Raw genomic sequence first — 17,423 nt, 5'->3', positions numbered from 1 at the left:
AGCTGAAACATGAGGAGTGTCTGGGGTGGCAAGTAGGTGGCCAGTGTGGGATGGGAAGCTCCAGGTGTGGGTGGGCCAGGCTGAGGCTTTGCCCTTTGGGAGCTGTTGCAGTAAGGGGCTCCATGCCAGGGAGATGGCGCGATGACCAAAGCCATGCTTTGCCATGCTTGTTGCAAGGAAAGACCTGAGTGCGGTGAGGGAGAGAAGTTGAAGTTGGGAGGAAAGTAGGTTTTTCTGATCAGATGATGCTCTGATTCAGACATTATGTGGCCCCTGCTCTGAACACAGTAGTAAGATAAAAAATGCATTTAGAAATTAAAATGACCTAGACAGCAAAAACAAAATCTCCGAGGAATGGAAATGAAAGAGCACATACAGTGGTGAGAAACAGCAGAGACCCAGGCACCGGGACATGGCCTGAGAAGGGCAGACAGGTTTGGGAGTTTGAGTCCAACAGCAGCAGAAGCATGCAGATATGGCTCAGCCCCCTCTGAGCACTGGGGGAGGTGCCTGGGCCCTTTGGAGGAGGCTGAGGAGGCCTAAAGGCTGTTCGGCTGGAGGAGACCAGGAAGGCTGCAGGGCAGGGCAGACTGGTGGCTAGGCCTGTAATTCCCACAGGTGAATCTGGATCAGGGGCCTGAGATCCCAGAGTGGGAGCTCCTGCTTCTGAATGGGGTTGGGAGTAGGGAAGGGAGGGTATGTGACAAGGAAGAAAGCAGCTTCAGCTGTGCTTATGGTGGATCTGCAAACAGGCCTGGGAATAGCCAGCATCCCAGACAGTGCCAGCAACATCTACAGTAAGAAGATGTAATCACTCCCAAAGAAAAGCAACTAACAGAGCAAACACAGATGACTTTAAACTGAATATGCCTAACGTCCTCCAAGGGGTAAAGGGAGAACCAGTTAAAAAAAAAATCGACAAAATTATGAAAAAAGGCACCTAAGAACAAAGAAAAGACCTAAATCAAATTCTAGAAATGAAATACATAGCTACTTATATTTATGTAGAGTGAACCGTACACCAGACATGGTCGGAGAGAGCATGGGTGAGCTGGAGGATACCGTGGGGCTAAGCGAACTGGGCATGGAGATGAGGTCATGAGGCTTCCTGGAGAGAAGGAAGTGAGGGTGGGCCAGAGTGGAGGATCTCATGTGAGGTGTGAAAGAGAGGGTGGCCAGTGCCCCTCCTGTGTGAGTCCTGGAGAGCATGTGCTCAGATGGCCAAATAGGATAGACAAATAATTCCATACCTAGACAAATTATCATCTCAAGAAAATTTTAAATGCTGCCTTAGAAAAACAGATTTCCTAAAAAGAATGACAAATAATCTGATGGCCAACGTCTTATGAGTGACAGATGCCAGAGGGTCATGGAAAAGTAATGGAAACATTGGGGTACAGTCACTATTCGCTAAGAATTCTGAATCCAGAAAGCTGTGATTTAAGCATGAGGGCAGAGCTAAAGATGCTTTCAGATACAAATAGGAATGAGTTACCATGGTCCCCCACCCCCCAGATCATTTGAAAGCACTACAAAGGCTTATACATTTAGTAAAGTGGATGATTTAGAATGAAAACACTAATGTATTTTTACGTTACCCAAGAATAACCCAAGAAAAAACAGGAAATGGAACCAGTTCAGAAATTGATTAGGTCAGAATCGGATTAAGATGGCAGATAGGAGGCATCTAGCTTGCAGCTCCTCGGACAGACAGAGCAGCGTGCGGAGACTCACATCATGAAGTTTTGCTCCAAGAACAACCACAGGAGCATAACAGGAAAGCTGAGAGAATCCGCGAACCCTCTGAATGAACAGGATCACCACTGCAGGCTCCCTGAGATGTCAAAAAACTGTGAGTCTGCTTGCTTTCTCAGTACGGAGGCTGATGGTGTGGGGCAAGTTCTCAGCCCTGGGCACTGGCTGCCTGGAAATAGACTCAGTGCTGTTGGCGGGCACAGTGGGAGTGAGACCGGCCTTTTGGACTGTGGGCTGTGTGGGAGTGGGGTGAGGCCTGTGACTGCTGGCTTTCCCCTACTTCCCTGGTGACCTGTATGACTAACAGCCTTAATCTCCCTGGGAACATAACTCCATTGGACTGGGACCCACACCCCTATCCTCCACAGCAGCCACAACAAGCCCCGCCCAAGGAGAGTCAGCTCAGACACCCAATCCCTGCCCCCATCTGGTCATCTTTCTCTACCCACCCTGATTGCCAAAGACAAAGGTCATACTCTCCTGGGGCTCTATGGCACTGCCCACCCCTGAGAAACCTGAATACTTAATTAGGCTGCCTTAGGGCAAGTTTGCATCCTCTCTACAGGACCTCAGCCGATGCCCTCTTAAAAGTGCCACCTCCTGGCTGGAGGCCAACCAATACAAAACCAGCACACTAAACAAAAGTATAACCAAGGACCCTCACAGAGTCCATTTCACTCCCCTGCTACCTCCACCAGAGCAGGTGCTGGTATCTGCTGCTGAAAAATCTGAAGATGGCTCACATCACAGGACTCTTCACAGACACTCCCCAGTACCAGCCTGCAGTCCAGTAGCTCCGCTGGGTGCGGAGATCCCCAAGAGCTAAAACAATCATTGCAGTTTGGCTCTCAGGAAGCACCATTCCTAGGGGCAGGGGAGAACACCACATCAAGGGTACACCCCATGGGATAAGAGATTCTGAACAGTAGACCTTGATTCCCAGAGTCTACACAAATGAGAAGGAACCAGCAAAACAATTCTGATAATATGACAAGGTTCTTAACACACCCCAAAAGATCACACCAACTCACTAACAATGGATCCAAACCAAGACAAAATCTCTGAATTGCCAGAAAAAGAATTCTGAAGGTCGGTTATTAAGCTAATAAGGAAGTACCAGAGAAAGGTGAAATTCAACTTAAATAAATAAAAAACGTGATACAGGATATGAAAGGAAAATTCTTCAATGAAATAGCATAAATAAAAAACTCGCAATTTCTGGAAATTAAGGACATGCTTAGAGAAATGCAAAATGCACTGGAGAGTCTCAGCAATCGAATCAAACAAGCCGAACTAGCTGAAGAAAGAACTTTAGAGCTCAAAGAAAAGGCTTTTGGATTAACTGCATTCATCAAAGACAAAGACAAAAGAATTTCGAAAAATGAATGAAGCCTCCAAGAAGTATGGGACTAAGTTAAGTGTCCAAACCTAAGAATAATTGGTGTTCCTGTGGAGGAAGAGAAATCTAAAAATTTGGAAAACATATTTGAGGGAATAATTGAGGAAAACTTCTAGGCTTTCTAGAGAGCTACACATCCAAATACAAGAAGCTAAAAAATACCTGGGAAATTCATTGCAAAAATTCATTGCAAAAAAAAATTCATCACTAGGCACATAGTCTTCAGGTTATCTAAAGTCAAGACGAAGGAAAAATGTTTTGCTGTGAGGCAAAAACTTCAGGTAACCTATAAAGGAAAACTATCAGATCAATGGAAGATTTCTCAACAGAAACCCTACAAGCCAGAAGGGATTGATTAGGGTCCTATCTTTAGCCTCCTTAAACAAAACAATTATCAGCTAAGAGTTTTGTGTCCATTGAAACTAAGCCTCATAAAGAAAGGAACGATACGGCATTTTACAGACAGACAAATGCTGAGAGAATCTGCCAGTACCAAGCCAGCACTGTGAACTGCTAGGTGGAGCTCTAAGACTTGAAAAAAATCTTTGAAATACACCAAAATAGAACCTTCTTAAGGGATAGTCCAACAGACTTATATAATACTAACAAAAACCACCATAGAATAGTATCTCACATCTTAGTAATAATGTTGAATGTAAATGACCTAAATGCTCCACTTAAAAGATGGCAGAATGGATAAGAATTCACCAACTGTGTTTCTGCTGTCTTCAGGAGACTCACCTAACACGTAAGGACTTATGTAAACTTAAAGGAGTGGAAAAATATTTTATTTGCAAATGGAGATGAAAAGTGAGCAGGAATACATTCTTAAATCAGACAAAACAGACTTTAAAGCAACAGCAGTTTAAAAAGACAGAGGGACATTATATAATGATAAAAAGCCTTGTCCAACAGGAAAATATAATCCTAAATGCATATGCACCTAACACTGAAGCTCTCAAATTTGTAAAACAATTACTACTAGATCTAAGAAATGAGATAGATGACAACACAATACTAGCTGAACTTTGATACTTCACTGATGGCACTAGACAAGTCATCAAGACAGAAGGTCAACAAAGAAGGAATGAACTTAAACTATACCCTACAACAAATGGACTTTAGAGATCTTTACCAAACGTTCTGCCCAACAACTGCAGAATTCTGTTCATTAGCACATGGAACATTCTCCATGATGGACCATATGATAGGCCACAAAACAAGTCTCAGGAATTAAAAAAGTAAATTATATCAAGTACTGTCTCAGACCACAGTGGAATAAAATTGGAAATCAACTCCAAAAGGCACCCTAAAAACCATGCAATACATGGAAATTAAATAACCTGCTCCTGAATGATTGTTAGGTCAACAATGAAATCAGATGGAAATTTTTAAAAATCATTAAACTGAATGATAATAGTGACAAAACCTATCAAAACCTCTGGGATACAGAAAAAGCAGTGCTAAGAGGAAAGTTCATAGCCTTAAATGCCTGCATCAGAAAGACTGAAAGAGCAAAAATAGACAATCTAAAGTCACATCTCACGTAACAGAAGAAACAAGAACAATCCAAACCCAACCTACCAGAATAAGAGAAGTAATGAAGATCAGAGCAGAAAGAAATGAAATTGAAACAACAACAACAAAAAATTACCAAAGATAAACTGAACAAAAAGCTGGTTCTTGGAGAAGATAAATAAAACTGATAGACCATTAGCGAGATTAACCAAGAAAATAGAGAAGATCCAGATAAGCTCAATTAGAAATGAAATGGGAGATATTACTACTGATACCATGGAAATACAAAAGAGTATTCAAAGCTACTGTGAACACCTTTGTGCACATAAACTAAAAAACCTAGAAGAGATGGATAAATTCCTGGAAAGATAAAATCATCCCAGCTTAAATCAGGGGGCATTAGATACAGTGAACAGACCCATAACAAGCAGTGAGATTGAAATGGTAATAAAAAAGATTACCAACCAGAAAAGGTCCAGGACCACATGGATTCACAGCAGAATTCTGTCATAGAGAAGAATTAGTACCAATCCTGTTGACACTATTCCACAAGGTAGAGAAAGAGGGAGTCCTCCCTAAATTATTCTGTGAAGCCAGTATCACCCTAATACCAAAGGACATAACCAAAAAAGAAGACTACAGACCAATATCTCTTATGAACGTAGATGCAAAAATCCTAACAAAATACTAGCTAACCAAATCCAACAGAATATCAAAAAGGTAATCCACTGATATCAAGTGGGTTTCATACCAGGGATGTGGGGATGGTTTAACATATGCAAGTCAATAAATGTGATACACCACATAAACAGAATTAAAAACAAAAATCACACAGTCATCCGAATAGATGCAGAAAAAGCATTCAACAAAATCCAGCATCCCTTTATGATTAAGCCCTCAGCAAAATCAGCATACATGAGATACACCTTAATGTAATAAAAGCCACCTGTGACAAACACACAGGCAACATAATACTAAACTGGGAAAAGTCTGAAACCATTCCCCCAAGAACTGAAATAAGACAAGCATGCCCACTCTCACCACTCCTCTTCAGCATAGTACTGGAAGTGCTAGCCAGAGAAATCAGATGAGAAAAAAAGAAAGGGCATCCAAATCGGTAAAGAGGAAGTCAAACTGTCACTGTTTGCTGATGATATGATTATGTAGAAAACCCTAAAGACTCCTCCAGAAAGCTCCTAGAACTGATAAAAGAATCCAGCAGTTTCACGATACAAAATTAATGTACACAAATAAGTAGCTCTTTTATACACTAACAGTGATAAGCTGAGAATGAAATCGAGAACTCAACCCCTTTTACAGTAGCTGCAAAAAAGAAAAATACTTGGAAATACACCTAACCAAGGCAGTGAAAGACCTCTACAAGGAAAACTATAAAACACTGCTGCAAGAAATCATAGATGACACAAACAAATGGAAACACATCCCATACTCATGGATGGGTAGAATCAATATTGTGAAAATGACCACACTACCAAAAGCAATGCAATTCCTGTCAAAATACCACCATCCTTCTTTGGAGAACTAGAAAACACAGTCCTAAAAGTCAGATGGAAACAACAAAGAACCTGCATAACTAAAGTAAGACTAAACAAAAAAGACCAGGCATGGTGGCTTACACCTATAATCCAAGCATTTTGGGAGGCTGAGGTCGGCAGATCACTTGAGGTCAGGAGTTTGAGACCAGCCTGCCCAACATGGTGAAACCCTGTCTCTACTTAAAAACAAACAAACAAAACCATAAATTAGCCAGGTATGGTGGCGTGCACCTGTAATCCCAGCTGCTTGGGAGGCTGAGGCAGAAGAATCTCTTGAACCCAGGAGGCAGAGGTTGCAGTGAGCTGAGATCATGCCATCCATTGCACTCCAGTCTGGATGACAAGACTGAGACTCCATCTCAGAAAAAAAAAAAAAAAAAAGATGAATTAAAAAGAACAAAGCTAGTTGCATCCCATTACCCAACTTCAAACTATGCTAGAAGGCCATAGTCACCAAAACATGGTACTGGTAAAAAAAATAGGCGCATAGACCAATAGAACAGAATAGAGAACGCAGAAATAAACCCAAATATTTACAGCCAACTGATCTTCAACAAAGCAAACAAAAACAAAGTGGGGAAAGGACACCCTATTCAGCAAATGTTGGCATAATTGGTAAGCCATATGGAAGAGAATGAAAACTGGATCCTTACCTCTCACCTTATACAAAAATCATCTCAAGATGGATCAAAGACTTAATCTAAGACCTGAAACCACAACAATTATAGAAGATAACGTTGGAAAAAATCCCTCTGTATATTGGTTAGGCAAAGACTTCTTGATCAAGAACCCAAAACCAAATGCAATAAAAACAAAGATAAATAGATGGGACTTAATTAACTAAAAAGTTCTGGACAGTGAAAGAAATAATCAGTAGAGTAAACAGACAACCCACAGAGTGGGAAAAAAATCTTTACAATCTATACATCCAGCAAAGGACTAATAATACCCAGAATATATAAAGAACTCAAATCAGCAAGAAAAATACAATTCCATTGAAAAGTGGGCTAAGGACATGAATAGACAGTTCTCAAAAGAAGATATACAAAAGCATATGTAAAAATGCTTAACATCACTAATGATCAAGGAAATACAAATCAAAACCACAGTGTGATACCACCTCCTGCAAGAATGATCATGATCAAAAAATAAAAAATAATAGATGTTGGTGTGGATGTGGTGAAAAGGGAACATTTTACACTGTTGGTGGTAATGTAAATTAGTACAACCACTATGGAAAATGTGGAGATTCCTTAAAGAACTAAAAATATATCTACCATTTGATCCAGCAATTCCACTTCTAGGTATCTAAACAGAGGAAAAGAAGTCATTATTTGAAAAAGGATACTTGCATATGCATGTTTATAGCAGCAAAATTTGGAAGTGCAAAAATACGGAACCAACCCAAATGCCCATCAGTCAACGAGTGGATAGAGAAAATGTAGTATATTCCAATATACTATGGAATACTATTCAGCCATAAAAAGGAATGAAATAATAGCATTTGCAGCAACCGGGATGGAATCGGAGACTACTATTCTAAGTGAATTAAGTCAGGAATGGAAACCCAAACATTGTATGTTCTCCCACTCTTAAGTGGGAGCTGAGTTATGAGGATGCAAAGGCATACAAATGATACAGTGGACTTTGGGGACTTGGGGAAAAGGGTGGGAGGGGGATTAGGAATAGAAAACTACATGTTGGGTACAGTGTACACTGCTTGGGTGACAGGTGCACCAAAATCTCAAGAGATCATCACTAAAGAACTTACTCATATAACCAAACATCACCTGTTCCCCAAAAATCTATTGAAATAAAAAATAATTCAAAAAGAAATTTAATAAATAAAAATATCCTACTTAAGTTACCAAGTTCAGATAGTATTATGGGTGAATTCTGCTATTTAAGAAGTTATTCTAATTTTATACAGATTCCTCCACAGGAAGGAATAAAAAAAGATAGCTCGCCACTCATTGAAGCTAGAGTAACCTTGATAATGAAAAAACAGAAGGACACTATCAGAAAAGAAAAGTATAAGTCACTACTGCAAACACAGAAGCAAAGTATCCAGGGGGAAACTAATAAAATCTAGATATTCTTTTTTTTTGAGACAGAGTCTCGCTGTGTCACCAGGCACCAGGCTGGAGTGCAGTGGCGTGATCTCGGCTCACTGCATCCTCTGCCTCTCAGGTTCAAGCAATTCTCCTGCCTCAGCCTTCCAAGTAGCTGGGACTACAGGCATGTGCCACCACACCCGGCTAATTTTTGTATTTTTTAGTAGAGACGGAGTTTCACCATTTTGGCCAGGATGGTATCAATCTCTTGACCTTGTGATCCATCTGCCCCGGCCTCCCAAAGTGCTGGAATTGCAGGTGTGAGCCACCATGCCCAGCCAATATAGATATTCTTAAAAATTATTTTTATAATTGGCTGATTTTTTTCCTAGAAATGCAAGATAATTCAACATTAGAAAACGTATAAATGCAATTTGTCACACTAACAGATTAAGGTGGATAAAAACCCTGTATGATCAGAGAAAGCATTGAACTAGCACAAGCACAGTCAGCCAGAGGTGAGAAAAGCAGAGGTGAGACGGCAGATGTTGCTGATGGCTGAAACTGGGTGATGGGCACATAGGGCTCATTGTGCACCACTCTGTGTATGCTTCAAATGTCCGTGAAAAATTTTTTCTAAAAAAAAATTAGACCTAACAGTCCTCCTAAATAAAACCTCTTAGCAGTTACGTTAGTATCAGGGGTCTTAGCACAGTAGAACAAGAAACAATGAAAAAAAAAATTCTCAGGATTGACAAAAAAGAAAAATGTCTTTATTTACAGATGAAATATTTATACACAGAAAACTCAAGTGCTGTCATTGCAGATGGTATCTGTGTAGAAAAACATGAAATTGGATTCCTACTTTGTGCCAAGTATGTAAATGAATTCTAGACAGATGAAAAGACAAATAGTGTAGTATGAAAGGACAAAGTCTAAAAACAAGTAACTCACAGGAGAAGAAACTCGGCTGATGAAAAACTCCGTAAAAACTGTGATCAATTTTACTGCAGTTAGGGAAAAGCAAATTAAACCTGCAATGAAACAACCATTTCCACCTGTCAGTTTAGCCAAAAGTAAGAAATCTAACAATATAAAGATTTAGAGAAGCGGAGAAATTAGGGTTTCTTTACGCTGTTGATGGGTTGATAGAACCACTTTGAAGAGTAATTCATTATATCCTGTCCACTAGAATTGGCACAAGCAATTCCTGCCAGGTATATGCCCTGGAAAGTTTCTTGCCCAAGCGCACAAGGAAACCTGTCAAGCCATCCTCCCAGCATTATTTGTAATAACAAAAAACTGAAAATCAGCTGCATGTTCATCATCAGGGAATGGATAAGAGAAAAGTGATCTATTTGTGCAGAAGGGAAAATGGATGCCCTAGAACTAAATGTACTCATAGCATATGTTTCTATTTAAGGATAAACTGTGTGAAACAATGTCATATGCTATTTATGATATGTATGTAGTAAAAGCATAAAAGCTTGCACAGCAATGAGGAGTACCAAATTCAGGACATGGTTTTCCTGGTGGTGGGGTGGGACTTGCTGGGAGGTGGGAAAGGGAGAGGAATGAGACTGGGGAGTTCAAGCCACGTTTTGATGTTTTATTTCTTAAGCTGCGTAGTGGGTACATAGAGGTTTGTTAAATTACTCATTGCATCTTTGAGTGTTTAAATATTTTTATAATTGAAAAATAAAGGGATACGAAAAGATGAACTAACTAAACATTTACCAAAAGAAAGCTAGTGTAGGCCCGGCACAGTGGCTCATGCCTGTAGTCCCAGCACTTTGGGAGGCCGAGGTGCGCGGATCACTTGAGGTCTGGAATTGGAGACCAGCCTGGCCTACATGGTGAAACCCTGTTTCTACAAAAAATATGAAAAATGAGCTGGGCGTGTTGGCACTGAGGTGGGAGAATTGCCTGAACCTGGGAGGCAGAGCTTGCAGTGAGCTGAGATTGCACCACTATACTCCAGTCTAGGCAACAGAGCGAGACTACACCTCAAAGAAACAAAACAAAAGAAAGCTGATGTATTAATATCAGCCAAAATAGAGGTGAAGGTAAAAAGAGAGTGGATAGAATTAAGAGGCATTATTACATGATGAAAAGAGGATGCCGCCAAGAAGGAACATAATTCAGGGCATGACGTCGCCTCAGAACACTGAACAAAAAACTGACATAATTACAGGGAGAAATAAAAATTTTACCATCTTATGAGCGATAACATGTCTCAGTCAAAGTGAAGGATGAAACTGACAAAAGATTAGAAAGGGTCTAAAAGCATGAGCCAATTGTCACATATAGAACTGTATCAACAGATAGCAAATAGAATATTCATTATTTGGGGCACATGCCCCACACCTGTAATCCTGGCACTTTGAGAGGCCAAAGTGGGCGGATCACCTGAGGTCAAGAGTTCAAGACCAGCCTGGCATGGTGAAACCAACATGCTGAAACCCTATCTCTACTATAAATACAAAAATTAGCTGGGTGTGGTGGTGGGTGCCTGTAATCCCAGTTAGTCAGGAGGCTGGGGCAGGAGAATCACTTGAACCCAGGAGATGGAGGTTGCAGTAAGATCACGTTTCTGCACTCCAGCCTGGGCAACAGAGCAAAAGTCTATCTCAAAAAAAAAAAAAAAAAAAAAAAAAAAAAAAATTGCTGTCTTACAGAACACAACTTTGATATTTAAATAAACAGGTACCGTTAATAAAAAGCCGTTTATTATCTTCTCCGTATTTGTAAGTTAAAGGATTTGGGGTAAAGAAGAAATCAGAAATCACGATGGCCATTACAGAATATTTAGAACTGAACAACATCAAAACTTGTAAGAGGAACCTAAAACAATACTTAAATTTTATTATTTATTTATTTATTTTTTTGAGACGGAGTTTTTGCTCTTGTTACCCAGGGTGGAGTGCAATGGCACGATGTCGGCTCACCGCAACCTCCGCCTCCTGGGTTCAGGCAATTCTCCTGCCTCAGCCTCCTGAGTAGCTGGGATTACAGGCACGTGCCACCACACCCAGCTAATTTTTTGTATTTTTAGTAGAGACGGGGTTTCACCATGTTGACCAGGATGGTCTCGATCTCTTGACCTTGTGATCCACCTGCCTCGGCCTCCCAAAGTGCTGGGATTACAGGCTTGAGCCACCGCGCCTGGCCAATACTTAAAATTTATAATCTTAATGCAGCTATCAGAAAAAAAAAGGATAAAAAATAAACAAGTACTCTTTTGAGACGGAGTTTCGCTCTAGTTATCCAGGCTGCAGTGCAATGGCGCGATCTCGGCTCACCGCAACCTCCGCCTCCTGGGTTCAGGCAGTTCTCCTGCCTCAGCCTCCTGAGTAGCTGGGATTACAGGCACGCGCCACCACGCCCAGCTAATGTTTTGTATTTTTAGTAGAGGCGGGGTTTCACCATGTTGACCAGGATGGTCTCGATCTCTTGACCTAGTGATCCACCCGCCTCGGCCTCCCAAAGTGCTGGGATTATAGGCTTGAGCCACCGCCCCCAGCCAACAAGTACTCTTAAAAAAAAAAAAAAAAGAGTCTTGCTGTGTCACCCAGGCTGGAGTGCATTGGTGTAATCATGGCTCACTGCAGCCTCGAACTGGGTTCAAGTGGTCCTTTCACCTCAGTCTCCCAAGTAGCTGGGAGAATAGACACACACCACCATGACGAGCTAATTCTTTGTATTTTTTATAGAGGCATGGTCTCACTGTGTTGCCCAGGCTGGTCTCAAACCTACTGGGCTCAAGCGATCCTCCCACCTCAGCCTTCCAAATGCCGTTATTGCAGGCATAAGCCACAGAGTCTGGCTTAGCAAGTACTCGTGAAGATTCTAGAAGAAGGAATAATAAACCAAAGAAAAGTTGAAAGCAGATGATGGTAAGAGCAGACGTTTGTGATGCAGACCACTGAAATACCAAGATAACAAGCACATTCTTAAGGAGACTCCTTAAGGAGGTAATAGTACAGTAATGTAATCCCAAAGGGACTCATAACTACAGGAAAAGGAGATTTTTTTTTTAATCCCGAAAGAATATTATGGCAACTTTATGCTATGAGATTTGAAGTGTTAGATGAAGCATGCATTTTTATAGGAAGACATTAATTAAATTAGCTCAAGAAATATTTAAAACCTTTTAATTTCACAACAATAAAATAAATTTAACCGGTAGTCATAGCTCTCTTACCGTCTTTCTGCCTCCTGCCAGGGGCACAGTCAGTTATAAGGTAATTTTTACCAAACCTTCCAAGAAGAAATAGCTATTTTACTCAGACAATTTCAGAGAAGGGAAGAAATCATTTCATGAGGCTAGTACAACCTTGACACCAAACCTATGCAAAGATGATTTAGGACAAAATGCAGACCAGAATGCAAGTTCCATGGGGCAGACTGTTTGTTTGTCTGCTGACCATCCTAAGCGCCTGAATATTGCCCAACATGGCAGGTACTCTAATATCTGCCCAGTGAAAGGAGATTCATTGAGATCTCATGGCACAGAGCGGCCATAATATTATTCTGTAATTTAAAAAATCTCTCTTTTTTCCGATAGTTATGACCCTTTTTTTGTGTTATAATTTCTGTTTGTGCTTTTTTCTCCCTTGGTCAGTGTTGCTATACAATTAACTACTTCATGAGTCTCCTTAACAACATGCTTTTTTATGGTCTTGTTATTTTGCTGTTTTATTTCTCTGCATCACAAATGTCTGCAAATCTAAAACAAAATATTCAAAAATTAAATTAGCTGCATATATTAAAAAAGAATGACATAGCTAAACTGTGTTCATTCTAGTAATCAAGAAATTGTCAGTATAATTCCTAACCTCTATAGGTTAAAAGAGAACATATGTCATAGATGCAGAAAAGTGAAACATTGATAAAAGTCAACTTTCATTCACAAAAGTTATACCAAGAATTGACAGGAGTCAAAAAAAATCAGGTAAAGAGTGTCTACCAAAAACCTGTAGCCAAGATGGGTGATAGTTAATGGATATGAGTTTCTTTTTTTGAGGGGATGAAAATGTTCTAAAATTGACTGTGATAATACACATATTTGTGAATATACTGTAAACTATTGAATTATACACTTTAAATTGGTGAATTATATCCCAATAAAGCTGTTATTTAAAAGAGACTATAGCAAGGATTATAGACAATAGTAAAAGAAGTATTGTTAAAAGAAAAATAAGGATGCCTAGTGTTCAGGCAGTCGAAGCTAATGTAGAAAGGAAAAAGAAGAATAACTGGAAAGGAATAGAAAGAACTATTACCATTTGCAAATGATGTGATTATTTACTATAGAAAATCCTAGATAATATGTTAGATATAATAAGAGAATTCACCCATGTTGCCGAACACAGGACAAATGTACAAAAATACAGCTTTTCTATATAATAGTATTATTGAATTAGAAAATTCAGTTTAAAAGAAAGGTCTCATTCACGGTAGTAACAAAACTTCCACATACCCAGAAATAAATCTCAGTAAAAGTATGCAAGAATTTTGTTGGAATAATTACAAGTACTTGGGAGGCTGAGGTATGAGGATCGACTGAACCTGGAAAGCAGAGGTTGCAGTGAGCCCAGTGCACTCCAATTGGGGCAAGACCAGGTCTTTTAAGACAAGACACTGTCTTAAAAGAAAAAAAGAAATCTCAAAATTGTAATATTGAATGAAAACAGCAAGTTGAAGAATGACGTTTAGTCTGGTACCTTCCTGTGCGTGTTTAGCATATATACTGTGTTCTGTTTATGCATATGCATATGTGTTTGATGTGTCGTGGAACTCTAAAGACTTGATTCCATTCATCCAACAAAGGACTACTGTCCACAATATACAAGGAACTCAACTCAACAGCAAAAAAACAAATAACCTCGTTCAAAAGTGGGCATAGGTTCTGAATAGACGTTTCTCAGAAGACAAACAATTGGCCAACAGATGTATGAAAAAATACTCAGCATCACTAATCATTAGGGAAAGACAAATCCAAACCACGGTGAGGTATCATCTCACCCATTTGGGATGGCTATTATGAAAAAGACAAAAAATAACAAATGCTGGCAAGGATATGGAGAGAAATGAACTCTCTTACACCGTTGATGGGAATGTAAATCACTCTAGCCATTCTGGGAAACAGTATGGAGGCTCCTCAAGAAACAAAATCTACAACTACTACAGGATCCGGCAATCCCACTGCTGGGTGTTTATCCAAAGGAAAGGAAATTGGAACATCAAAGCTGTGCCTGCCTCATGCTGATGGCAGCAGTATTCACAGTAGCAAATATATGGGATCAGCTTAAGTGTCTGTCAGCAGATGAAAGGGCACAGAAAATGTGGTACACGTATCACGGAGTACTATTTAGCCACACAGCTAAATAGTACTGTCATTTGCCACAACATGGTTGCAAGTGGAGGTCAGTAAGTGAAATAAGCCAGGCAGAGAAAGACAAACTTCACATGTTCTCACTCAGGTGTGGGAGCAAAATGTTGATCTCCTGGAGGGGGAGGATAGAATGATGGCTACCAGAAGCTGGGAAGGCTGTGGGAAGAAGGGATGAAGAGAGGCTGGTTAATGGAACAGATAGAGGAGCGAGTTCTAGTGTCTGAGAGCACAATAGGGTGAGTGTAGCTAAGAACAATATGTTGTCTGTTTCAAAATAATCAGAAGAGAAGATTTGTGATGTTCCCAACACAATACTAAATCTTTGAGGTGATGGATATGCTGAATACCTTATCCTTATTTGATCATTATACCTTGTATGCTTATATTAAAATATAAGTACCCTAAAATAGGTACAAATATTATGTATCGATAAAAAAATTAGAAAATACCTACAAGTAAATAGAAAAAGAAAAAGAAAAAAGACTTGGATCTGTGCCAGATCCCTGGTTGGAGTTGGTCATGAGGAGGGGACCATTGCAAAATTTCCATTTGGGGTGGGGACACGATGTTTATTATTTTATTTTTTTGTATGTTTCCAAAAAGTAGAAAACAGACATGGGTTTGCTACTGTTACAAGGGTTACTTTTAGCCAGGCTGTGAGGCTGGACCCACCAAGTGCAGTGGCAGGAACTGAGAGTGTAAGGCCCTGCTTCTGCTGGTGGCCAGTGCAGCCCAGTCTCCTCCGAACCTCGGCCTCCTCGCCTGCAGCAGTGACGTGGATGGCACTGCTTTGTCCCTCCATGCCTCAGCTCACTGCTGCCCTCCTCGGCTCTGCCCACCTCCTCCTTCTGGGAGCTCCCTTTTCATTTCTGGCTGGAGTCCCAGGGCATATTAGTCTTTTAAGACCCAGTTCTGCAGTCATGTGCTTCTGGAAGCTTTTCTGGAGGACTCTGTGATGCCCAGACCTTTGGAAGCAGCACCATCTAAAGACCCGTATGTGCGTGTGTGGACGTGGTGGTGCGCGTGGACGTGGCAGTGTGCATGCATCCATGTGGGTTGGGGGGTGTGTGTGTGGGGAAGGCAGCCACAGGGGGTTGCCTCGTGTTCTCCCCATCCTCGCAGATCCTGACGGGAGAGGACTGGAATGCAGTGATGTATCACGGGATTGAATCGCAGGGTGGCGTCAGCAAAGGCATGTTCTCGTCCTTTTACTTTATTGTCCTGACACTGTTTGGAAACTGTATCCTTCTGTGGGGCTGGGGCAGAGGGTGGTCAGTATTTGGCCCTCCTTTACCCCATGGCCACTGTGTGGATTCCTCCAGGAGGACTCGGGGCCATGATCCTGAGAGATGCGTTCTCAGAGTTGAGTGTAGATGGAGAACGTTCTGCAGGTGTCCTGAGTGCAGGGGTCTGGAGGCTGTGGGGCTTAACTTGAGGGAGCATGACCTGCTGTGTGTGTGGAGTACACCGAGGTGGCGGGGTGCAGCCAGCAGCAGGCTCAGGACGAACTCTGAGCAGCAGTCAGGGAGCCTCACACTCAGGGCAGGTGGGTTTTCTTTCTCACATGGATTTAGTTGTGTACTTAGGTTTTGGCACTGGGCTTCAAAGAAGAACCCTTCCCCCTACTGATACCATTCCCCTTGCAGAGAAATGTAAAGAAAGGTTTTCTGTAGAGGATGACAGTTGGGTTGTTTCAGGTCTGTGGGGGTCAGGATGAGCCCAGCAGCCAGTGGTGAGCTCTGCCTCAGCCAGGGACCATGCTGGGGACAGGGCTGGGGCCAAGGAAGATCTGGAGGAAGAACTGCAGCATTCATAGGGTAGGCAAGGGTGAGTGCAGGTCTCCCCACTCACTGGGAGGGAAATTCAGTCCTGGGAGACGTGTCTCTGGTTCTCACAGTCACCTGAGGGATAGTAAGCCTGGATTCCAGCCATAGCCCAGGGTGGCAGAGGCAGTGGGGCTGGGCTGGGGCCTGAGAATGTGCATTCTCAGGCTGCCCGGGGAGCCAGTGTTGCTGGCCTGGGGAGAACCAGTTTGAGAACCACTGTGGCGGAACGCCCTGCAAGGCCCTGAGGAGCTGGAGACAGCGTCTCACCGTCGGCCTCCTCTCCCTGCTTCTCCCCCGACCTTCTCACACACGACAGCCGCCACATGCCTGGCCACTGCATCCGGTCCGTCTGTCCTCGTCTCTCTGCCTCTCTGTTGCCCTTACACACCTCACCTTCTTACCCTGTCTCCATCTCCCTGGGTCCTCATTCCTTGCTCCACCTCTCCTAGGCTGGCCCAGCAGAGGCTCCTGTCTAAGCCTTGTTAGTCATGGGGTAGTCCTTAGGCTGCAGCTCAGGTCCTGGGCCCCAGAGTGGGGGACCCAACCTCCCTGGGAAGCTGAGTGTGAGCCTAGGAGGGGCTCCAGGGAGCCTCCAGTGTCTGATCTGGAGATGGGTGGCCATGGGGCTGGCACCGGAGGCACCAAAGAAAGGCAGCCATGGTCGTCAGGGATGGAGGCCTCAGACAGGACAGCTGGTGTCCAGAAGGAGGTGCCCTGCCTCGAGACAGAGCAGTGGCCAGTGGCTTGCCACAGCTGAGTCTGACCCTGACACTCAGGCCATGCATGCTGGCCACGAGTGTCCCCCTCCCTGTCTACTCACCATCACTCCTGCAGCACCTGTGTGGCCCTCTGGTTGGGTCCCAAGGGGCATGGCCCTTGGTCCTGCTTACTGGGCATGGGAAGGCCTCTAAGGGTGTC

General features: G+C 42.2%; 1 protein-coding gene across 8 annotated transcripts in view; it reads left to right on the top strand.

Moving 5' to 3' along the window:
• CACNA1B (calcium voltage-gated channel subunit alpha1 B) overlaps positions 1–17,423 on the top strand; it is a 237,984-nt gene that overhangs the window by 103,905 nt on the left and 116,656 nt on the right. For all 8 annotated transcript variants that reach the window (XR_012516448.1, XM_074394405.1, XM_039461495.2 and 5 more), the window contains exon 16: positions 15,802–15,919. Coding sequence is in view for 7 of the 8 variants with exons in the window: in XM_074394405.1 (XP_074250506.1) it covers positions 15,802–15,919 (118 nt within the window). In the remaining variant the exon portion in view is untranslated. The remainder of the gene's footprint in view (positions 1–15,801; positions 15,920–17,423) is intronic.

The sequence above is a fragment of the Saimiri boliviensis genome, chromosome 2, assembly GCF_048565385.1.
Source record: "Saimiri boliviensis isolate mSaiBol1 chromosome 2, mSaiBol1.pri, whole genome shotgun sequence".
In the NCBI taxonomy this organism is placed as follows: domain Eukaryota; kingdom Metazoa; phylum Chordata; class Mammalia; order Primates; family Cebidae; genus Saimiri; species Saimiri boliviensis.
The sequence above is the reverse complement of the archived record's forward strand: the minus strand, read 5'-3'. Positions and strand labels throughout refer to the sequence as shown.